Genomic DNA, 24541 nt, shown 5'->3' with positions numbered 1-24541 from the left:
TCCACCCATTACTTCTTGTCCTGCCCTCGGGGGCTTTGGACAATAGGTTGACCCCCTCAACTCCCTGTGAGCTGCTATCAGTCCTTCTCTTGGTTAGATAGGCTGACCTGGGTTAGGATTCCTTGAAAAGGAGGCATTGGGTAGAAAAGGGCTGAACTTCCACTAAGATGCCAGCTGTACCTGTGGCATTGTTTCTCCCAGAAAAGGCAGAATTTGTTGAAAGGTCGGAGTGTCCCTGAATGTGGGGATCTGGCATCGTATCTCTGGCCCTCAGCATGGAAAAGGTTGGCTCCTCAGCAGGGCAGGAGTCAGAAAACTGAGCCTCCTCTCTTTGAGGGGTGCCAGCATCCCCTGGAAGAGGACACAACACGACAGCCCAAGATTTAAGGCTGCCTGGCAGATGAAATGGAGCAAGAGGCAGCCATGGTTTCAGCTAACGCATCTTTCTTCCCCCATTCCACGGCAGCCCTTGCCCTCATTGCTGTGCTCCCCCCTCACTGCTTTCCTTTCAAGACTCTCCGCTGCCTGGCTGGTGAAGTTTCTGTGCCTCCCCCCAAAGCTGGGCTGGTTTGGGGAAATCAGGAAAAGTGGGGGAAGGGAGGAGCTTTGGACCTACAGGCCAAAGAAGCATTCACGTCACGGGGGTTAGGTGGAAACAGTAAACTTGGTTTATTGAAAAATATCGATTACACTTATTCCTTTATTACACAGGTTCAATTTTTTTCTTCTTAAAAATACCTCTAATGGGCATTGATCTGTTGGAATTTGGAAACCTGTACGAATAGGGTCACCTGATCATACGCGAGTGTGTGTGTGTGTGTGTGTGTGTGTATGTACACATGTACATACATGCAGAGATTCATACCCACACGTGCTCACTTCAAAGGGGGAGGGGGCTCTATGTATTTAAATCTTTGTTTTCATACTTTTTTTTATCAACATTTGTTCAAGTCATGATATATATTAGGGGATAAAATTACACAGAAAGATATGTCTGCAAATACAAGAAGCAAATTTTATTGCAATATACGGTAACTAAGTGTTCTGGGAGGGAAGGAAAAAATGGAACAGGAATGAAAGACACAACAGTACAGTTTTACAACACTCTGTAGGATTTTGATAGAAGCACCAAAACAGGAAGGAAGGAAGGAAGGAAGGAAGGAAGGAAGGAAGGAAGGAAGGAAGGAAGGAGGGAGGGAGATGAAAAAATCAGATCAGAATCACATGACCTAAGAGAGCGTGTCTTGGCTCTCCACCCTCCATGCGGTGATTCCCCCCAAATTCCCCAAAAGGGAAAGAGCACCATGAATGTTGTGCCTAGGTTAGGGAATGCAGTGCAGGGCAGCTTCTGAACCGTTGACTTTCAGGGAATCTGTTCTGGAGAGCTGCTCCAGTTTAGGATCTCCAGCTCACTGATCCTCGAAGACTCTGTGCGCCTCGCGAGGCTTGTCCCCTGGAACAAACCTGTCAGGAGTGGGACAGTTCATTGCTGTCTGTCAATGAAGAGTGGGAGTGGGCTACAGGGAAGGCCTCCCACCCCCTTCTAGAGACAAAGGCAAAGACTGGCCAAACAGGGCTGTTTAGAAGCCAAAGTGGGCCATGGCTGTTTTCAATCAGAAATGCGTCACTTCCTGGCCTCCCAAGCGATATTCTGACAGCCACTCTCAGAGGCTCCTGCTCCTTTGGTGGGAAAGGAAGGCAGGAGGGGTGAGGGTCCCCGGTAACAGCAGAAGGAAAGTCAGCCAGCCCAGGAGGGGAGTCTACAGATGCAGACAGATGCTGGCTAGTTACTCTCACACCCGGAGCTTCCCCGGGTCAGGAATGCCATGGGAAGAGACATCCCACAAAAGCTCCCGTTCAGTCACAGCAGTGCCCGTCCCTTTGGCCCCGAGGCTGAGGGCCAGGCGTGGGGTGCTCTTTCCCTTTCTAAATGTGGGAGCAGTGAGCTGGAGGGGTGGAGGGCGGGCGGTGGCTGCAAGCCCCCCACTGGAGAAAGACACACACAATTGCACTGTTCAGTTTTGCTCTGGAAAGACAGAGGAGGGGAGTTGTAGAGACAGGTCAAGTCTGGCCTTGGCTTCAGTACATTGAATAAAGTCATAAATTAGCACCACAAATATTCAGCAACTGAGTACAAATCTGGCATGTTTACCCTGGTAGGCGTTGCATGAATAGCCTATTGCTACCAAAGAAAAACCCAGAGCTCCAGAACAGTCAAATTAACTCGCTCATCAGACGCATCATTGACAGGCCGATGGGTCACATGATACAAGGTCATGGGGGGGGAAGACAGGTGATGTATCACTGGGCTGAAATGAGGGGAGAACTGGGAGGGACCCCTGGTAGGGCTCAGCCGGGGTTGTCTGGAAGGTTCCTCCGACAGCTATAGCACCAACAAAATGGAATGAAGATAACACTGAGGGGGAAAAGATTTTCTTGGAAAAAGATATTTTTTAAAAAACCTCTACATTGCACTAGGTAAAGCCTGAAGAATGGGGGTGGGAGGGAGCTGGCCATAAATCTTTATTGCCTGTCAGAGGTGACAAATATCAACACTGCTGGTACACTTGGTGCAAAGACGGCAGCTGTTTTCCTTTGTCCAGAGACATGCCTGCCTCAGTTCCCCCAAAGTTCAGCAATGCTTAATTTTAATCCCATTTGCTTGGGTGTCTGTAAGGCTGAGGCATATTGCTCCTAAGGGGGTGGGGGGGCTCCGGGAACCTGCTTCCTGAGTCTGGGGGGGAGCACACGGTTCCCTGCTGATTCCTACTTTGGTCTTAGCAAAGACATTGGATGCTGGGGACGAGGAGGCTGCCCAGTGGAGCACGGGTGACTCACATGCATGTTTTGAACCCAGAAACATTTAATATTTAATATAATAATATACAAATATTTACTTACAAAATACAAAAATAGAAGCACCTTTATCATATGGGATAAGCAGTCAGAACCTGGCACTTTGAAAGGCCGTGGCTTTCCGATGTTTCTTGTGTGAACTAACCAGAGAAACGCCTCTGGTGGGTGGCCGAGTTCCATCTAGGTTCTGAGAGAAACCCCAGCAGAGAAGAGAATCCAAGTGAGGAGGGGGTTTCGGAGTCCTTCGTCCTTGTTTCTGTACAGAGATCAGGCGTTGACTGCATCGCCCGGCTGATGGCTTTTGATGGCGTTTCGAGGACTATCCAGTGATGGGAAACTGGCGATCCCTGGACAGTTTTCCATCAGATGCAGAGAAGCTGCTGAAAGGAAGGCAAAGACGGCAGGAATGGCATCTTTCCTGCCGGAAATGTTCTGGTTTCGAGGAAAAGGGAACACATTCAAGCGTGAGAGCGGAGCCCTTTGACGGTCTCCACGAAGAGGCGCAGCAAAGGAGGAAAAGCTTGCTCTGGCCAGTCGGAGAGCCCCTAGGTCATGTGATTCTGGAGTCGGTGGTGAGCAGGGTCCGGATTTTGACTGGGGTTGGGGAGGAGTGTCTTGCAGCAAAATTGATGTCGGGGTAAATAGGAGAGTGATTTAAAAACAAACCCATCAAACTGTCCAGTTTCAGAACGATGACCAAAAACAAAAAAAGAGGAAGTAGCCAAAAAGAGAAGGCACAATGAGGTTACGAAGTTGCCCTTTTGGAGAGAGTCTTCTGAGCAGCCCTCAGCCCAGGAAGCACGCCGGTCCCACCTCGAATCCGAACTTCTGAGACGCTTCGCCGAAGTCGTTGAACATGATGTCAACAATGGGGACCTGCTCCACTTTGGGGGTGCTGATTTCCAAGACCGTCTTCTGGTAGCCCTTCTTTGCCTGCAAGGGAAGAAGGCAGGACAAGAGGCCGTTCAGGTGGACAGATTCCTTTCCTTTCCTTTCCTTTCCTTTCCTTTCCTTTCCTTTCCTTTCCTTTCCTTTCCTTTCTTCTTTCCTTTCCTCTTTCTTTTCCTTTCCTTTCCTCTTTCCTTTCTTCTTTCTTTTCCTTTCCTCTTTCTTTTCCTTTCCTTTCCTCCTTCCTTTCTTCTTTCTTTTCCTTTCCTCTTTCTTTTCCTTTCCTTTCCTCTTTCCTTTCTTCTTTCTTTTCCTTTCCTCTTTCTTTTCCTTTCCTTTCCTCTTTCCTTTCTTCTTTCTTTTCCTTTCTTCTTTCCTTCCCTTCCCTTCCCTTCCTTTCCTTCTTTCCATTTTATTTTATTTCATTTACCCTTCATTACATTTTCTCACTCCTTCTGCTGCTTGAGTAGCCAAGCGCTCTGTTGTTCGACAACAGGAAATTATGCTGAGTTAGATTTAAAAAAAAAAATCTGGCTTGGGCTGAATGCGCAGCATACTGCAAACCACGGTTCCTGCCAACTGAACTCTGGGATGGGAAACCTGGGCGGTTTGGGTATTTTTTTTTTTTACTGCATATCAAGTTTGATCTGCTTTAACTTTGATATTTTTTTAAAAATTCCCATTAAGGTTTATATCTTTTTGTTCATATTTCTAAAATATATACATTTTGTTCAAAATACTGCCTAATGCACACTGCTTTTGCCAATAGTTCCCCTTGATATAAGGCATTTTTGCACAAGTGTATGAATCTATATATGACTTTTTGTGTAGCTGGCGGTCTCTCTCCCTCCCTCCCTCTTTCCCTCTCCTTCTCTCTCTCTTCTCCCTCCCTCTTTCCCTCTCTGTAGTCTAAGAAGACTTTGCAGGTAGTCTCCAAAAGGTGCTCCAGGGCCCTGGGGGGGGGGTCTAATAGCCCCTCCCTCCTTTTCTCAGCATCACATGGCTACCAGCTGCACCTGATGGATCCCCTATTAAGAAGCAGTACACCTCCATCCTAGGAAAGAGTGAAAACTTAAATGAGGAATGTAACCATATAACATGTCAGTTTGAAATTGAGGAAATGCAACAACACCTACTCGAAATTAGATAGCTATAAGATTTGGCAATAAGAAAATAAGCTGCAGAAACCACAAGCAGGGCTTAAGAAGGTCTGGCTCTATAGGGGCAGAATGGCATGTATGCTTAGGCAAGGCGTAACTCCACAGACAAGTGGACACATAGACTAAAAGCAAGGTAGAACTCCCAAAAAGGTAATAAATAGCTGTGAAATTTTACTTCCCTATTTCTGAAAATCAATTGTATAAAAGATTGTACTTTGCTGTTGTTCAGGGTTTCAGCTCCTTTAGCGGCTGGGACCCTTTTGCCGAAACGCTTCAGTAAAAGTTTTGCGAAAGTCCATTGCTCGCGTCTGGCTCTGACTGGCTTCTACGCCAGGCTAAGCCACCCTGCAACCCTTGGCCCAGGCCAGAGCTTTAAGTACATAATTGTACATATGTGTTGCACTGACAATAAAGATTTGAATTGAAGATGCTGTTTTCGTGCGTCCGTGTGCTCTGCAGTGTCTTCTGGAGGCTGGAACGGACAGCCCTGCACTGACCTTGTGTCCGAATGTACATCTCCATCTTTACTTATGGACAAACCACATTACAAACGTTTGGGAGGTGAATTCTGCATTTCCATTGAAGTATTAATTTTGAAACGTAAAGTTAATAAGTTCACATCAGTTATGAAAATCTTCCATCTTTTCCTCCAAACGGTAGGATGGGAGGAGACCTCAGAGGTCTTTTAGTCCACCCCAAGATAAGAAACTCAGGCCATCCAACCTTCCTTTAAGAGCTTCCATCCATGAAGCTCCCACGACTCCAGAAGGCAGCCGTGCCACTGCTTAGTTCTCTCACAGTCAGGAGATTCCTCCTGATCTCAACTTTAGTTCTCTCCCTGTAAAACCTCTTGGCTCTTGGAAGACTCTTCTTATGTGTCTCATTCATCTTCCCTTCTTTAGGCTAAACAAGCTCAGGGGCACCTAAAATCATCACTCTTTGTATAGGATGCTGTTCAGAGCACAGTCTCTGATTCCTGGTCTAGAGAACCTGAAAACCTGAAAACCTTGCCTTGTTCTGAGATCCTGTGGTTTCTTAGCACAGGTACCCACCAGAGGCTCCTGGTCTCACCACTTCCTCTGCCCCCAAATTAAGTGGATCATTCATTCAACCATTCAAACCACTCTAATCTCTATTAGTGGAAGAAGAATGTAACATTCTCTGCTTAAAGTCGTACTTTTACGCGAGAAATCCAGTACCGATTGTTACACTTAATTAATTCTGGTCACTGTCCACAATAAACGCATTATTATATTATACTTAATTAAAACTCTTTTTGTTGATAAGCTAATATATGCAGTAATGATTATTTTCAGACATTAGTCAAAAAATAATCTATTGCCTCTTATTTTTTGCCCTCCTCTTCTCAATCACGCCCATGAAAAGGAGGTTCCGCTGTCAACACGAACAGCCTAGGACCGTGATGGTGAACCGATGGCACGTGTGCCAGAGGTGGCACGCAGAGCCCTCTCTGTCGGAACGTGCGCTGTTGCCAGCTGCTCTTTTGGTTTCTGGCATGCGCACCAGCTAGCTGGTCTTTGCGTGCGCCGGAGCACTGGAAACCCACGGACCAGGTGGCCGGTGCACGCATGAGCTCTGGCCAGCTCGTCTTTGGGTTTCCGGTGCTCCAGCACGCGTTCCAATTTGGGCGCTCAGTGCCAAAGAGGTTCGCCATAACAGGCCTAGGAGGTTGCCTGAGAGGGCTGTGAGCCAACCCCTGCTCCCCCACCCCCCAACTAAAGGTCTCTCCTTTGCACAATCACTACTACACGATCACAATCACTACTCACTGCACAGCCGTCGAAGACCGCCCTGATGAAAGGACTGTTGTCGTACGACATCTCTTCGTCGTTGGAGCCCAGGAAGCGCATGGCCTTCTCGTAGTTGCCCACGGTGGCGTCATGCCACGCCACGGACTGGAAGCAGTTGTAGGTGACGTTTTGGTGCGCGGATGCACTCAGGAGCCGCAGGAAGGTCATCTGTACCACTCCAATGGGGTTGCTGTCGGCATCCACATAGGAGAGCTAAAGGGAAGTGGAAAAGGAGACAAGGAAGAGGCAGACCAGGTAGGCTAGGCAAGACGTGGTGGGCAGGCGAGAGGGAAGCCACTCGGCAGAAAGTTTACACCCAAGTGCCACAAAGTGTTTCACGGTATTCTTGGACCCTTTGAGGGATGGTCAGAGAGAATTCTTTACAATTACGTTTGAAGAAGCACACAACCACCATTGTTTCTAAAAAATAAACGGGATTTGAGTTTCGGGCTGGGCAAATCCTAGAAATGAGAAATAGGTCTCATTTCTACAACATTCAGGATTTAATTATCCAGGAAATAATTAAAAACCCTTCAATTGGCAGAATAACCAAGCGTGGAATTAAAAGGATCATTACGTAGACACATAAGAATTAGGACCACAGTCAGAAAAGACTCAAGACGTTTAAAGAACTTGAAATGTTGGGTTAACCGTAGACATCTCAGCCACGTTGGAATTTTGGATTTTTTCCTCCATGGATTTGTCTGAAAATCTGTGTGTTTGTGTCTGAGATTAGGTTACCCGATGCATCCGATGCTCACTTTATATCTTGGTATTGCATGCCAAAGTTACACAACCTCCAGAGAAGACCCTGGTGCTCATTAGATATTGTGGGAAAAGACTGAGTGGGCCAGCAGGGAATGGGACCGTGTCCACACATGCTCAGAATCAGTCAATTTCACACACATACACACAATTGATAAGAAGAAACAAAGGTTTTACCAACCAGTTACTTGGACTCCTGTCCATGATTGTCTTGAGAGAGGTCAAAATGACTGACTGAGGCAAGCAGAAGCATGCTAGACGACAAGCTAAAAGAGCAACCAGGAACTAGAAGATGACAGTGGATTACCCTGGATAAGGACCTGTTCACAAGAGATTTACGGATGGCAACTGATTCTTCCATTGTTTAAAGCATATGTAATCTGAATTTACACCAGTGAGGATGGACCGATGGAAGATCTTCTATGCTTGGAACCTCTGAGAGATTGCTTATTCCTTCCTTCCAAGGCTGAACAGGTCTCTTTTGAAAAAAGCTCTTTTTTTAAAAAAAATGAAAATCTTACTAACTCTTACTAACTCGTCTTATCATCTCCTAAATTCTTCTGATGCAGATAGATGATCCTCTAAAAGCAACTTATTTCCAGTTATTCCAATTAGGAGTGAGTGGCCATCTAACTCAGGGGTCTCCAACCTTGGCCACATTAAGACTTGTGGACTTCAACTCCCAGAATTCCTCAGCCAGCATGCTGGCTGAGGAATTTTGGGAGTTGAAGTCCACAAGTCTTAATGTGGCCAAGGTTGGAGACCCCTCATATAATTCATTCAATTTCAGAGGTCGCCTAGCACCATTAGACTCTGGGCAGAACACTTCACTGGAAGAAATTTCAGATAAAATTCCTGAGGGGCTCCACCCCATCTTTGGCTCAGGGAAAAGCCAGGTTTTTAGCACCTTCTGATGCTCAGGAGAGGAGCCAAGTCCTGGAAGGAGGCTGTACCAGTTGCAGCAACCGAGATGGCCTCCTTCCTGGGCCTGGATTACATCTCCTCGGCCTGTTCTTCTAGGATGGGCAGAAACTATCAGCCATGGGGGTCCCTCAGAACTAGGTCCTATCTCTTGAGCGGAGACACCAGGGCCTGGAAGCAACTGCAGCTGTACGAGCAGTAGTGACAGGAGGACATATTGAGGCATTTCTACCCAGCTGCCTTCTGGTCCAGCTGCACCTCTGATCGTCTTCAAGGAGAGGTCCCATGTGGAACTCATTGCAGTAATCCATTGGCGAAATGCCAGGTCAATTGTTACGACATCGTCTTTTAAATTCATCCTCTGAATTTGGAACGAGATTAAGAGATCTCCAAATATTTTACTACATATTTTTACCTCAAGGAATATTACATGTGTGTGTGTATGTAGGATTCAACTACTTCTTGGAATTACATATGCAAATTAAACTGATGTTTATCAGCAATGTTTAGTTAACCAGTCGATTAAATTAATTGATTAATTTTTTTTAATGAAAAGCCTTTCTGAAAACCCTTTTCTCTCCCTCCCTGCCATGCACACAACCCCAGTGCACCCACATTTAACAGATTTGAAAATCCCTTTTTGGAGGTGGTGCCTAATTTGCATTTATTATGGAAATAATTAATATTTCATACTGGAGCTTCATACTGGAGGTGTTGGGCTAATTAAAACTTAATCCCATCTCTCCCCCTCCCCCCCCTTTGTGTGTCCGGCTCCCTCCCTTGCCATCTGCTGTTAATGATTTTATTTGTTAATTATTTTATCAGCTGTGTTTCTATGAGTGATGGATTTTAATGTTTTTAATGCTTTAAAGCTGTAAGTCATTCAGAATCGTTGGATACGAGAAGGGCAGCAAATAGATTTCATAAATAAATAATTTTTTAGAATTTTAGAAATGCTAATTGGAACCATGAAGGTTAAGCCATCCCATTAATCAATCCTATATCATTCAGTGTGTGTACAAGGGAACAAGATCTTACCTCCAAAAATCTGTTAGTTGGCAACCTCTCCTTAAGAACGCTTCAAGCCAAGCCAACGGAGCAACAGGCCCTTCCAAGGACTCATGATGAAGCGTTTATGATGGAAACCATCTGGCATCCAAACCAGAGTGAGCGCAAACAGGCGCTGAAGCCTCTGAGATGCTAAAAGGAGCTCTCCAGGTGAGGGGAAAATAGCATGACAGAGATGGAACCCCAAATCCACCATCTGAGATCCAGAGCTGCAGGTGGCCTTTAAAGGCCCTGGGACCACATCCAGAGCTGCTCTCCAAATCAAAACGCAATATTATCTAAATGGGTAATCACAACAATATATTGAGCCGCGGTGGCCCAGTGGTTAGAGTGCAGTACTGCAGGCTCCTTCTGCTGCCTGCCAGCTGCCTGCAATTTGGCAGTTCAAATCTCAGCAGGCTCAAGGTTGACTCAGCCTTCCATCCTTCCGAGGTGGATAAAATGAGGACCCAGATTGTTGGGGGCAAGTGACTGACTCTGTAAACCGCTTAGAGAAGGCTGTAAAGCACTGTAAAGCGGTATATAAGTCTAAGTGCTATTGCTATAAACCAAAGTGAATATTAGGACTAATTTTCAATTTCTGTCATCTAATACATCAGAGGAATTTAGTAAGAGTTTTCATAGGAACGCTAAAATTTCTCAGATAGATCCAGAATTCCCACCGCATGAGCAAATGTGGTACGGTTGCCTTTGGAAGTCTTTTAGTTCCTGGTGGCTCATTGCCAGTTCAAGAAACAATCCTAATGACCAGCAAGATAACGAGAGCAAGAAAACAAGAGGGAAGGCAACATTTGAGGGGATGAGCAAAAACCAGCTGCTGCAAACAAAACCCTTCCTTTCCCCCACAACAAAATGATTTGCACAAGACCGGTGGGGTTGGCCGGCCAGAGCCAGAGTGGACCTGACTTCTCCAGTTAGTACAGTGTGGTGAGTCTGGGAACATTGAGCAGGGAAAAAGCTCTTGACAAACACAAACACACGTGACAGCTGCCTTTTCTGTGAGGTAGCAGTGCTGCCTAGCTGGAAAAGCTTTTGTGCATCTCATTCAGGAGCTCTCCGTGCACAGTTGACATTGACTTCAGAGAGAAGAGGAAGATGTATTTTTTTAAAGAAATTAAAATAAAATAAAAGCTGCCGGAGAAAACTTTGTAAGGGTATTTCAAGAGGTTCTCAAAAGCTGTCACTATTGTTGTTTAGAATTAATACATGAATTCCCTTGCTCAAGAGGGAATTGCTTGCACGGCAAAGAATATCATTGGGAATAATTGTGACAGAACTTCAACATTTTCAGAATCTTGCACTGATCTTCTTTAGTATGCTTCCAAATGTTTTTCCAACATTTCCCTCACAAAGAGAGGACGTTTTACACACCTAACTTCATCTAAAACTGTTTTGTACCCCAGCCTTCCAGATATTGGAATATGGAATTGTGGAATATGGAATTCTAACATTACATTACATTCTCCTTATTTTGATGTTCTGAGACTATAGAAAACTTGCACAGATACTGTCAGGCTGGAAAGTTCTTTTCTGAACAAAGAAAGCTGAGAGAAATGAATTCTACATCTTTTGTCACCTTCTTGGCTTTTCTTAATCACCACCCCAAAAAAGACACGGCCTTGTTTTCTCCTCATGTTTCAGTCCTTCAGCAATGGCCCACCATTCAAGGCAAGCGTTGAAGAGACTATCATCGCAATTCCACCATCTTCCCAATGTTAAGGAAGATCCCCTTGTGCTTCTGTTGCTCTAATCAGGGCAACACTCTGAGCTTTGGCATCAGGTTATGCGGTAAGTTTTCCAAAGGTTCCTGTGATCTTGGTAACTCAGATCTGTGTTGGCTTCAAAAGTGAATTGGAAATTGAGGTTGAATTCCAGTAGGTGTCAAGTGGGAATGAATTTCGGCAGAAGGAGGCAAACCAGTTGACTTCAGTTATTCTAACTTTGAAAATGTTTCCATTCCATTTTCTCCGTTTTGAGAATCTTCCAATTTTCCAGTTCAATAATTTAAATATAATATTTTCAGCGTATTTTGGAGCATTTTTCTCCAAACACAAATATTTTCACATGAAATTCTTAGAATTACATCTTCTTACATAGTTTCTGTAAAGTAGTTCATTAATATAACACCATTTATGTATATATTATTTCCATGAATATTCATGTTCTTAATTTTTTTTCATAAGTTGTGAATTCTCCAAGACAGAATTCCAGTTCTAAATCAAGTTCTGATTCAAACCCTGTCCTGTCCTGTCCTTTGTATCCACAAGAATCTCCTGAGCAGGTCAAAGGACCAGCTTCACCTCAGAAAGGCCAAGGAGACGTCGGTTGTGGTGAGGGCCCCAACGGAGCCTTCAAACTCCCTCGGCAATTGCTCCTCGGCCATCCTTGGACTCTTCTAGCGCTGCTCATTAGTTCAGCATATAGAGTGAAATTAGTTTGGGGCCAGGCGTGGAAAGCGGACATGGCTGGCGTGCTCCAGATGGAGGGCGGAGGGGGCCAGAAGCTTTACCACTTACCAATGACCCTCGCTTGTAGCGACTATACCAGGTGGCTGGCTGCTCTTTGGGCCAACGGGCCATTTTGCTCTGCAAAATATGAGAGGGGTTAAAGCCAAACAGAAAGCCGAGTGTGGGTTCTTCTTACCAGTTTACCGCGCTTGAATTCACTGAACCAGGAGCCCGGGGTTTCCTTTGGCCATGAAGTAATTCTAGCCTGAAAACGGTGGAAGAGGCACGTTGGGGAAGAGAAGGACAGAGACAAGACAAAAAGGAGAGTTACACTCTGGAATGAAAGGTTCCCGCGGAAATCACTTGAGTCTTTCTTTTTAAGCAAAACCAAACACCGACAATGCAACCTCTGACACTGTTGAAAGAGCACCCAGAAGGCCAATATTATTTCCCGGAGCCTGGATGGTTGGCGGTTGGTGGGGAGGAAACCAAGAAAGAAATGGGCCTGCTAAGGCCATCCTGGCAAGGGGGAGGGTTGACTCCCCCCCCCAGTTTAAAAAGCCAAAGAAGATGGTTCTGCTTCCAAGGAGAGATCTGCTTCTCTGAATGCTTATTAGTGTGTTCAAATATATTGCCCTAATTGTGAAGCCTAGTGCTCTCCTATTCCTCGTTTCATTTCATGGTGACTCACTGCCACACCTGGTTTTGGATAGGTGAAATCTCCAGTTGAGGAACTGGTGGCCCTCCAGATGTTTCATATACCAACTCCCAATAGCCTCAGCCAGAAGCCATTCTAGGAGGAGAAGTAGTAGAAGCCACTTTTATAATCAGAGGAGTCATCTATTGTCTTTATTCACATTGCCAAGAAATGTTCATGGTTCTGGTGTCAAAACTCAACTGTCAGCGTTCCAAGCTGTATTAGGCTGAACCTTGACTAACCTCTCTCCAGTTTCTTTTCTTTGCAGGAAGTCCTTTTCAATTAAGGGGGACCGCCTGTCAACCCTGAAGCTGACCTTACCAAAGCCATCTTGTCAGCTTCTGTGTTGCCACACTGGAGCTGAGGGAGAGGGAGTGGGGAATAGAGATAGCTGGGGTTTTGTAGCCAAAACAAAATACTTTCTCCTGAAAACCAAGGACATTCCCACAGGTGGTCAGAGAAAAGAGGAGTGAAGTTACCAGGCAACCAGAAGGCACCTTGATTGGACCATGTGACTGATTGTTTGGGAAAGGGGGAAAACTTTTACTTTTAATTAGGTGAAAACTGCGGAAACTTTCAGAGTCAGTTTTCACCAGACTGTGCCAATATGATATGTCCAATAAATCAATTCTTTGAGGAACTTGCTTGCCTCAGAGTCCTGTTTGTTGAGGTGTATTACTTGGAACCCTGACAGATGGCCTCACTGAGGCCATTTTCTAGGCTTCAGTGTTGCCATCAACATGGTGCATGGTGAATTTTAGGGCAGCCTCTGAGCCACCAGAAGTTGTTGAATCCCGTTTCCATGAGTTTTAGTCAGCACGGCCAATAATGGATGAGAGAAGTGCCATCTAAAGGCATCTAAGGCTCATCCAGTTTTAGAGCACTGCACAGTAAGCAAGAGATCTTTACCCTGCTGACACCATGGCTAAAACCCAAGACATCCAACAATTCCCAACAGTCTGGGCCAGATCAAAAATCAACAATCACTCTCCTTCTTGAAAGCTTGTATGCTTGCTTAATTGCCTGCTATCAATGAATCTCCAAAGAGTTCCAGATATTGTAGTAGGAGAACTATGTCAGTCATGGTAGGCAAAAATCAGAAAAAATCTGATTGTCAGCTGCTACCTCATGCTTGCATGTGCTTTACTGGTATGCGGTGACCCTCTGCCATGAATTATAGAGAAGGGGGCGAAGGGGGACAAGTTTGGGAAACCGAAAGTAGGTGTTGTGCTGACTAGAGAAGCTGCTTCAAGATCACCCATCTGGAAAGGGGAGGGAGCTGCATTCCAGAGCATGCTTGAACTGAACTGAACTGCAAGACTTTATTTGGTTACCTTTGGATGGGAAATGAAAGTTAAGAAGGGGAAAGGAGGAGAAAATATAACACAGGGATTTTGGCACGCAAATCTCCGTTCTGTCTATGCATTACTGCAATACACTTGATCTCTAATAAAAATGTAAAAAGTTAGCACCCGCCCCTTTCTTAGAAGAATGAAATATTTTGAGAAATATTAAAAAGGCAGAATATTATATTTCCCTGGATCAGAAATGGAGAAACATGCTCTTGGAAAGCAGCCCCCACCTTCCTTAATAGCCCACAACAGATGTCAGCACTTTAGAGATCAAGAGATAGATAGCTCTATTCATAAGCAAATACCCTCACCCTAGATCCAACAAAGGTAGGATTAGCCCTCAGCCACAATAGGAATTGCCCAATACTTAATTCTTCTTTTCTTTAGACTAGCCAAACCCAAATCCTGCAGCAGTTCTTCATATGTTTTAGTCTCCAGGCCTTGAATCACCTTAGTTGCTCTTCTCTGAACTTTTTCCAAAGTCTTTGTAGTATGCTGACCAAAATTGGTTGCAGTATTCCAGGTGTGGTCTTACTAGGGGGTTTTATAAAGTGGTACTAATACTTCACGTGATCTTGATTCTGTGCCTCTCTTGATTGTATTAGCTTTTTTGGCTGCTGGCTTATATTTAAGTGATGGTCCACTAGGATTCCAAGGCCCCTCTCTCAGTTTCTGTTTTTGAGTAACCAGGTCTTGCCTAATCTGTACTTTTATCTTTGATTTTTCCTGCCTAATTTTGCAGTGGTCTTATCTTTTTGACTAGCTGAAAGACCATTTTCTTTTATGAAAAAGGGAAGTTAAACTCCTATCCTTCTCACTAGCCACTGTTCGGCTCCAATTCACTGATGGAGGGGAATATTATTTCTCACCAGTTTCTTCAGGAACTTAGTTGCTGAAATCTACGCTAATATTTCACATCTTCCTGCAAATTTCTTTACATTAGATCCAAAACAAGAGTTATGAACATTTTACAACACTAAAATTGGAAATAGAAAAGCGTATGGCAGTTTGAAAACCTCTGCATTGATTTTTACACGGTATCACACATTTCATCCACTAACATCAATCCAGCTTTCCTGGAAATGTCATCATATTCTGAAGAAAAAAAAAAAAAAAAGCAGTGGCCACATTTAAAAGGGCAACGTTTTAAAAGCAATGTTGCTCAGCAGCTTCTGCGTCCATTTCCAATTTTGCAAAAACCCCATTGCTTACAACACTCTAAAGTTACGGTAGATTTTGTCTTGATAACATAGAAAAAAATAGGATCAAGAGTTTGTTTCTAGTTTTCCTCTTCAATGAAATGGGGGAGGGAACTTCTGACCTGGAGATGGATTTGGCCTAGACCTCCTCCCGTCCCCCCAAGAACAATCACAAGCAGATTGGGCCGCTTGCTAGATCTCGCTCTGGAAGCAGATTGGGTGGTCACTATAAAGACATGTTCAGACATGTCCATGTGTGATCTGTTAATTACAGGGCATCATAGAGGGAGTGGAAGTGTGAATGGACGACAACCACAGGGAGGACACTTGTTCCCACTTCCAACGCCATATTTTTCACTCCAACTAATGATGCACTTGACCTACCAATAATTTAGTACAGAGGAAATGACATGATGCATTTGCATGTATGAATCTGCAGAAATTGTCACATTTCAGCTTCTTTGGCAGCTTATTAACAATGCAAGTTGTTGTCAGACGTCTATCAATAAACGAGAAACATTAAATGATGTGCCAGGCAGAAGTGAGAAGCTCAAAGGACAAAACCCAGCACCTGAATGAACGTTCAGACATGTCAGAAGAAAGGGTGGCTTGCAAGGAGGGAAAGGGATGGAGAAAGAACAGGGTTGCAGCTGAAGTAGATTTGTTCAACTTCATTTTCTTTGCTCTTTTTTCCCTGCCTCTAATTCATAGAATCGTAAAATCATTAAGGACGGTGTTGTGGCCTGTCGGCCGCCAGCCCCTCCAGCAGCCAAATCAGATGAGGCAGCCTGGGAGTTCCGAGGGGGAAGAGGGAATGGAGCTGTCAGAGAGAGAGACAGAGACCCAGAGCCTGGGACATCCATCAGCCTTCAGATGGAGAGTCAACAACCCCCAGGTCTGGAGGTGGCTGATGAGGAAGAGGAGGAACTGCTGGGCCCAGTGCCTAAGGCGCGGATGTGCAGAAGGTGGAGAGGAGAGCAGTGGAAATCTATGGGCCGATCCTTGGGAAGGAAGAACCAGCGTTGCTATGAAGTGCCACCCTAGCTCTGGGGATTAAAGGCAGGGGGTGGAGATGAATAGGTGTGGCAGACAACTATTCATCTCCCTGCTGGACAGATAGCCTGCTGTGAGGGAGAGAGGGACTTTTTGCCGGGGCTGCTGGCGCTCCTAATAAAGAAATCATTGATTTAACTTCAGAGAGTTTGTCGTGTTTGGGAGCCGGGTCAGAACAGACGGAAGGGACCTTGGAGATCTTCTAGTCCAACCCCTGCCCAAGGCCTGAGTTCTCATCCCATCCTAGACAAGTGGATGTCCAATCTCTTCTTTAAACACTACAGTGATGGAGCACCCACAACTTCGGAAGGCAAGCCGTTCCGCTGATTGACAGTTTTCACTGTCAGGAAATTCCTCCTTAGTTCTAGGTTGAATCTCTCCTTGATAAGCTTCCACCCATTACTTCTTGTCCTGCCCTCAGGGTACTGGTGGGTTTCTACCGGTTCAGGAGGCTCCGCCCACCCGCCTGGATGTCCTCACGGACGCTCTGTGCACCCGCATGCTCCCGGTTCCAATCCGGTAGTGAAGGTAAGAGGAACCCACTCCTGCCTCTGGGGCTTTCTTTAGAGAATAGGCTGAGCCCCTGAGCCTTTTGCTCTTTTGCTCGCTTCTTTTCAGTCTTTTCCTGATGGGAACTATGTCGTTGAAAGCAAAATAAAATCAACGTGCAGACAGTGAAAATTTGGCAAAATATCTTCTAAAGGGTCAGCAAAAAAGAGTTACTTACCCCCTCAGACTTCTTATCTGGGAAGATGCAAGTTTCCCCACCAGCAGTAAAATTACAGTAAACTTTGAAGGAATCCCGGGAGCAGCCTTGATTCGGGTCTACCCAATATTCTCCTAGAGTTGGGAGAAAAGCAATGGCTAGAAATTATAAAGCCCAAACACGAACTCTGGCATCGGCTTCAAAAGCCCTTCAGAAGAACTCCAGCTTTTTCCAGAGACACTGAGAGATCGTGCGGAGTTTTGTTCAGCAGATACATTCTCATTGTGCCCAGAGAGAGAAATATCTGCCTCTACCTAGGATCGAACTCACGGCCTTCTGATTGTGAGGCGACAGTTCCCCTTCTAGGCCGCCACACAACTCAAACTGTATATAATTGAATACTGTATACCTCTGACACCACTTGCACTGATGGTGTTCCCTAGTTGGGTAATGAGACATCTGTAAGCAATAACACTGTTATGGTGTCAAACCTTGGTGGCGCAGCACACTAAAGTGCTGTTAAGTAGCACCAGCTGCCTGCAATTACTGCAAGTTCAAATCTCACCAGGCTCAAGGTTGACTCAGCCTTCCATCCTTCCGAGGTAGGTAAAATGAGGACCCGGATTGTGGGGGCAATAAGCTGACTTTGTACAAAAAAAAGAACACCGCTTGGGGAGGCCGAAAGCCCTACTAAGCAGGTATATACAAAAGGATGAAGGCTGTTGCTTAACGCATTGTAAGCCGCCCTGAGTCTCCGGAGAAGGGCGGCATATAAATCGAACCAATAAATGAATAAATAAACAAACACTGTTGGTGTGTCAGCTCTTCTCCCTGCTAACTTGCAAATCTCCAGAAGATGTAACAATTGTCTCTTGCAAACCAGTACAAGCCAGCTCCAGCACATCTATCTACCTCTACCTACACCTACACATCTGTCTGTCTGTCTCTATCTATCTATCTATCTATCTATCTATCTATCTATCTATCTATCTATCTAAACTTGGGTGCTGCCTGATTCCAGTTGACTCTGAGTTTTAAAGCCAGTCAGGGTGGGAGCCCTATGGAGCTCTAGAATTAAAACCTAGAGCCCACCTGGATTAACTGTGTTTCTGTCATGCCAACCATGATATTTACACAACTTTTTAACATTAGATTGAAATCTTGGACCTAACCAGTCTGATCAATGGGACAGAATTGGATATCTATGAACATTTGAAAAGAGGATCAACTGCCCTTTTCTATTCCCTCTCCCCATCCATGGCTGCTGCCTACCATCTGGGAAGTCCGGGTGACAAAGCTGCAGGTCTTTGCAAGTCCGAGCTGGGTTGTGCTGGGTGCCCAAGGGGTGTTTCATCTGCTCGATTTCCAGTTTCAGAGAGTTCAAGGAGCCAAAGATCTCCTCCATGCCATCAGCATAGTCCACATAATTGTCTGAATTGACATCATCCATCAGCTGGCTGGCATCAATGTTTCTCCGAGTCCGCTGGGAGGACTGGATGGGAAGAGGTTGGATTACCTCTCCTGGAGGACCCTGGATGATGGGAGAAGAACAAGAACTTGGCTTGAGTGATGCCACACCAGAGAAGCAGACTCAAACTTGTGACAACCTGGAAAACGTCTTAGTCGCAGCACTTACAGGAGGTCCTGGTAGGCCGGGATGACCAGTTTCGCCCTTCGGACCTGTTGGCCCCTGGGAAGAAGGAGAAGCAGAAAAGACACGGCCAGTCAAGGAGATGCCACAGCACAACTGCAGCCCACCACAGCCTTTAAAGTAAGCCTGACCATTGTAACTTTCACCTTACAATTTCCTAGTGGGTTTCAAGAAGACAAACGTGGAAGGGAGGTTGGCTCAAGAGGCAAGAGGTTGTCTCCTTGAAACCCAAGTGGAAATTGCAAGGTGAGAATTGCAACCTGCAGGGGCCTCTGAACATCTCTGCCATGGCTGCATCTCACCTAACCAAGCTTCATGAGCTGACAGCCAGGAAGGGAGGATTGGAATGTGAAGAAAGTGGGGAATGGAAGCCAAGGTCATTGATGATATGCGGAGCTGGGAACTGAGCACCTGTTACCTGTTTCCTGAATGATATACAAGCACCTGATTGGACCATTGCAGATAACTGGGAGACTGAGATGGCAGTGGGGACGGGACTTTCCTTTCCTTTGTGTTGTTTGCACAAGAAAACCTCAGATTCAGCTTACGCTACTTCTATAACCATTTAAGCTTCAGTAAAGTATACTCTTGGCAAAACAAATGGCCAGGAGTCTTAAAGGAAGAATATATTCCACGGAGATTTCAACCATCCCACTCAATCATCTAGCAAAGAGCCAGATGGCTTAGGACCTGGTTATCTACGGGACCGCCTACTACCACCAATAGCCTCCCACCGGCCAGTACGCTCTCATAGAGAGGGACTCTTCCGGGTGCTGTCAGCCAAACAATGTCGGCTGGCGACCCCTAGGGGGAGAGCCTTCTCTGTGGGGGCACCTACCGTCTGGAATGAGCTCCCCCCGGAGATACAGAGGATCCCGGATCTGCGCACCTTCCGCCGCGCTGTGAAGACTCTTTTATTCCATCAAGCAGGCTTGGCCTAATCTCCTCCCTTTTTTAATATATAAATTTTAAATCTGTTCTTAAATTATTGGGGTGTTTTAATTTGTCTGGGCCAAAATGATTTAATTTGATTTTAACTGGTTTTTTAAATTTTTGTATTTATGTATTTTATTGCTTGGCTGTTCACCGCCCTTAGTCCTTCGGGAGTAGGGCGGTATACAAATCAAATAAAACATAAACATAAAACATAAACATAAACAGATGACTGAGTGGGACAGTTGACAATCTCCATGGAACAGTCTCCTCTGTTGAGCTTGACTAGCTCAGTTCCTTCCAACCTCTACAGTTTTCTTGGACCAGGGAGGGGCACCCAATTCCCCCTTCCTATATCTCCGCGTTCCCTTCTGGGCAGCAGTAAAAGGGTTAAACAAAGGCTACAATCCCTGGCCAGTAATGGGCAAGTCTCCGTGGGGAGCAATCAGGGACTCATCCTCTCACCTGTGACTTTTCTCCCAAGGACATTCGTTGGAAGAAGAGATGCAGAAGGACAGTCTCCCTAGTACTCACAGACACCCCCCCCCCAAGCCCCCTGTCTTCTGTCCCTGTGCTCTGTGTTAGGGCTACTTTTCCTTTCTTTCCCAGGAATGAAGTAGATTCAGGGTAGCAAGAGGAAACATGAGCGTCATTATTCATTCCTCTAGGGCAGGGGTTTCAAACTCAAGGCCTGCGGGCTGGATCCGGCCCATGAGGTACTTAAATCCCACCCTGAAAATATCAAAGGACCAGCCTGCGGTGCCTCTGCCGGCCAAAACAGGCTGAGTGCGGCTCCCCTGCAGCCTCGCGGGGCCTCTGCGCAGCCTGTTTTTGGCCGGCAGAGTGTTGCTGGAGGCCATGGAGGCCAAAACCGGGGTGCGGGGAAGAGGGCTGCACGCAAGCCACCCACACCCCATTTTGGGCAGCAGGGTGCTGCAGGAGGGATCCGTCCTCTCTCCCCCCCCCGCCCCGCCCTGCCCCCGCAGCCTGCTGATCTGGTCCTCAAAGAAATCCAGTTTGAGACGCCTGCTCCAGGGGATGATATCACATTATCTCAAAAGTAATCACAGGGGGAGATGTGGATGATGGGAGGGACAAAGACATGAAAGAAGCTCAACAGACAGGAAAGGGACAAAGAGCCTTGCTCCCCTCCCCCCTCCCCACGGGACCATGTGGACTGCAATACTACGATTAATAGCAATAAAACAATTTTCCTCCTGTGATGGATTTGATACTTGTACTTACGGAAGATCCTTTAGCACCTTTTGGTCCAGGGGGCCCCTAGTTGAAAGACAGAAGAGCCTGTTAGCAAAGCGCCCATTAAAAATAACTAAGTAGCCCAGACCCCAGGCCGGTGCTGATTAGCAGAACGAAGATTGTCACAAGTTGTCTACTAATTAACGGGTTCAGCACGTCAGTCTGAGGCTGAAACAGCCGTTTCTTTTGTACACTCACAATTCTTATTATACTTCAGAATAAACATAATTATCTTTCTGAAATCACTGAAATGTCAAATTATGTTCTATTATTCTGCAGTACTGCAGGCTACTTCTGCTGACCGCCGGCTGCCAGAAGTTCGAATCTCACTGGCTTAAGGTTGACTCAGCCTTCCATCCTTCCATGGTGGGTAAAATGAGGAGATTGTTGGGGGCAAGAGGCTGACTCTGTAAACCGCTTAGAGAGGGCTATAAAGCACAGTGAAGAGGTATCTATCTATCTTTCTATCTATCTGCTGTGATTGCACAGTGACTTAGAATGCAGTATTGCAGGTTAACTCTGCCGACTGCCAGCAGTTCGATTCTCACCAGCTCAAGGTTGACTTAGCCTTCCATGCTTCCGAGGTCAGTAAAAGGAAGGCCCAGATTGTTGGGGGCAAGAGGCTGACTCTGTAAACTGCCTAGAGAGGGCAGTAAAGCACTGAGAAGCAGTATATAAGTCTAAGGGCTACTGCTATTATATGGGGAGGGGGGAACCACGTGTTCATCTAATAGACCGAAGTCCCTGCCTCTTTGCTACTCACCGACAACCCTGGAGGACCAGGTGGGCCAAGAGGGCCAGATGGACCTTGAATACCCTTGAGGAAGGAAAGAGACAAAGAAGAAAATCAGTGCTTGCAATGCCTCCTTAATCCGCAGCTTCAGTGGAGGAGTTCTTTCCAATTCGGAAGCTTCAGACCCATCCTCACCCGGGGGGGAGGGGGGGATCTTAAGATTTGGCAATCAAGAAGAACTAAGGGATTTTGCAGCAATGCTCTTGATAGTCTACCTGTTCTCCTTTAGGCCCTGATCCTCCTTGAGGTCCTGGCAGTCCCCGGTCTCCCTTTTCTCCTTGCTCACCGGGAGGCCCAATGAGACCAATCAGTCCAGGATGACCCTAGAAAAGGCAAGGGCCGCATTGCAAAGGCTCTTTGTGCCAGGATGAGAGAAGCCAGCCATGGCCAAGAACTGCAATTCCCAGCTGGCTTCAGGAATTCTCTTCCCAGAATTAAGAGTTAAGCCAGGTGCTTCAAATTCACCGGCTTGTTTGGAGGATGCTTTTTGCCTTGATTCTGGACCGCACCCAAATCTTAATGCTGAAAACTCACCTTTTCTCCCTTTGGACCCGAATCCCCTTTCAGGCCAGGTAAACCAGGTGGACCCTTTGAAGAGAATGAGAAGATGGGTACTAAAAATCAGGCATCTTGTTCAGACACTTTGTTTTTTTTAGATTTACAGGAGCCAAATTAATTTGGGAAAGGAAAAGTGAATTTGGACCGACGTTAACACAATTCTAATTTTGAGTCTTCATTTTTCAGACTGCTAAAGCGTGGTCATTTTCAATCTGCCCTCTAGCTACATCCAAGGGGAACCATATAAAGGTAAGGACATAAGCTCTTTTGGGAGGGAGGGATTGGCCAGCCAAGATGGTCAGTGGAGGAAAGAGACTGCTCTGGAACTGGGGATGCAGCCACACACCCCATCCTGCCACCCCCATTGAGACGCAGATCTTCGTGCTTGAACCAGGAGAGCTGAAGGGGTGGGGGCTGGGATGGGGCCGACCTTTGCTTTCAGCCCCAAGGGAGGTAAAGCACAATTCCCAAAATGTCAAGACATACCATCGGGCCAGGAGGTCCATCTGGGCCTGGTGAACCTGGAAGCCCTTGCTCGCCCTAGAAAACAATGGACACCTTTAGCTATTATGGTACATTCTGGGTTAGTAGGAGAAACTGATAACTAAGATGGGAGATACTCGTACATCTAGAAGAATCAAGCAAGGCATGGAGAGTGGCGTTTTTAGGTTAAATTTCTACCCCACATATTTGTTTCAAAGAGGGTGGTAGCCTTCATCCCCAGGATTAATACAGTATTGACTGTCCCCCACAAGCTCCATGCCGTTTCCCACCAGGTGCATTTCCTTTCTCTGGGAAAAAGTCAGCTCTTCCAGGGATGGAGGGCCTGCCAGGGGAGCAGCAGGATGCCACTACTAAAAGCGCTATGGGTAGTCCTTGACTTACAACAATTGGAACCAGAACGTTTGTCACTAAGCGATGCAGTTGTTAAGTGAGTCTCACCCAGTTATGGGCCCTTTTTTCCTGCAGTCATTAACTGATGAAGGGAATCTCGACGTTATTGACCAAATGAGTTAACAATTATTACATCAATTCAGCTTCCCCCAAGGACTTTGCTCGTTGGAAGCCAGCAAGGAAGGCTCTAATGGGAATGACCTGATCCTGTAATGTTGCAACAGCTGTAAATACATGCCAGTTGCCAAGTGCCCAGTCATGTGACCGTGGGGATGCTGCAACAGTTGTGAGTCTGAGTCCCTAGTAAGTTGTGAGTCTTATCCTAGTAAGGGCACACCTGGAATACTGCAACCAGTTTTGGTTACCATACTACAAAAAAGATGTTGAGACTTTGGAAAAAAATTCAGAGAAGAGCAACTAAGATGATCAAAGGCCTGGAGACTAAAATGTCTGAAGAACGGCTGCAAGATTTGGGTTTGGCTAGTCTAAAGAAAAGAAGAATGTGGGGTGACAGTATTTGAGGAGCTGCCACAAAGAAGAGGGGGCCAAATTATTCCCCAAAGCACAAGAGGGCAGGACAAGAAACAATGGTTGGAAACTGATCAAAGAAGCAGCAACCTGGAATTAAGGCGAAACTTCCTAACAGTGAGGACAATTAACCAGTGGAACAGCCTGCCATAGAAATCGTGGGTGCTCCATCACTGGAGGTTTTTAAGAAGAGACTGGACAGCCACTTGTCTGAAATGGTACAGGGTCTCCTGCTTGAGCAGGGGGCTGGACTAGAAGACCTCCAAGGTCCCTTCCAGTTCTATTCTATTCTATTCTGTTCTGTTCTGTTCTGTTCTGTTCTGTTCTGTTCTGTTCTGTTCTATTCTATTCTATTCTATTCTATTCTATTCTATTCTATTCTATTCTATTCTATTCCATCCTATTCTTTTTTAAACATTTTTTTTATTTTAAAACAAAAACAAAACATAAAAACAATTCTATTCTATTCTATTCTATTGTCTCTTTTTCGGTGCCATCATAACTGATGGCATAACATAGCATAAACATAAGTCGTTTAAATAAATAATTGTAAGTTGAGGGCTACCTGTTTTGACCAGATGTAAAATCTAAACATATAACTATGGATAAAGTAGTGGAAGTGACATGAAGGGGAAATAATCTGTGGGTTTAGCATTCCTAGTCCAGACTATCTAGGCCAGCGGTTCTCAACCTTCCTAGTGCCGCGACCCTTTAATACAGTTCCTCATGTTGTGGTGACCCCCAACCAGGGGTGGGTTCTAAATTTTCTTACTACCGGTTCTGTGGGCGTGGCTTATTTTGTGGGTGTGGCTTGGAGGTCATGTGACTGGGTGGGCGTGGCTAGCTGGTCATGTGAGCGGGTGGCCATGGCTATGTGTATAGGGACTACTCAGAGGGCTGAAAAAAGTCATTTCTGACAGGTCCTCGCACTTTTGACTGGTCCTCACACTTATGACCATCCTCACATTTATGCCTGTGCAGCATTCTTAACAACCATGTCACTC

The 24541-nt window shown here is 45.8% G+C and overlaps 1 protein-coding gene across 1 annotated transcript in view; it reads right to left on the bottom strand.

The window, feature by feature from the left end:
- Positions 1-645: 645 nt before the first annotated feature.
- Positions 646-24541, bottom strand: part of COL5A1 (collagen type V alpha 1 chain) — a 222335-nt gene continuing 198439 nt past the window's right edge. The window contains exons 56-66 of the mRNA XM_034427172.3: positions 22602-22655; positions 22092-22145; positions 21773-21880; positions 21528-21581; positions 20753-20788; positions 18560-18613; positions 18196-18454; positions 16945-17057; positions 12113-12181; positions 6695-6928; positions 646-3789 (exon numbers count right to left, since the gene is read on the bottom strand). Of these exons, the coding sequence (XP_034283063.2) occupies positions 3643-3789; positions 6695-6928; positions 12113-12181; positions 16945-17057; positions 18196-18454; positions 18560-18613; positions 20753-20788; positions 21528-21581; positions 21773-21880; positions 22092-22145; positions 22602-22655 (1182 nt within the window). The 3' untranslated portion in view covers positions 646-3642. The remainder of the gene's footprint in view (positions 3790-6694; positions 6929-12112; positions 12182-16944; positions 17058-18195; positions 18455-18559; positions 18614-20752; positions 20789-21527; positions 21582-21772; positions 21881-22091; positions 22146-22601; positions 22656-24541) is intronic.

Source organism: Pantherophis guttatus, chromosome 16 (assembly GCF_059756535.1).
Source record: "Pantherophis guttatus breed Tessera chromosome 16, ASM5975653v1, whole genome shotgun sequence".
Lineage (NCBI taxonomy): Eukaryota > Metazoa > Chordata > Lepidosauria > Squamata > Colubridae > Pantherophis > Pantherophis guttatus.
The sequence above is the reverse complement of the archived record's forward strand: the minus strand, read 5'-3'. Positions and strand labels throughout refer to the sequence as shown.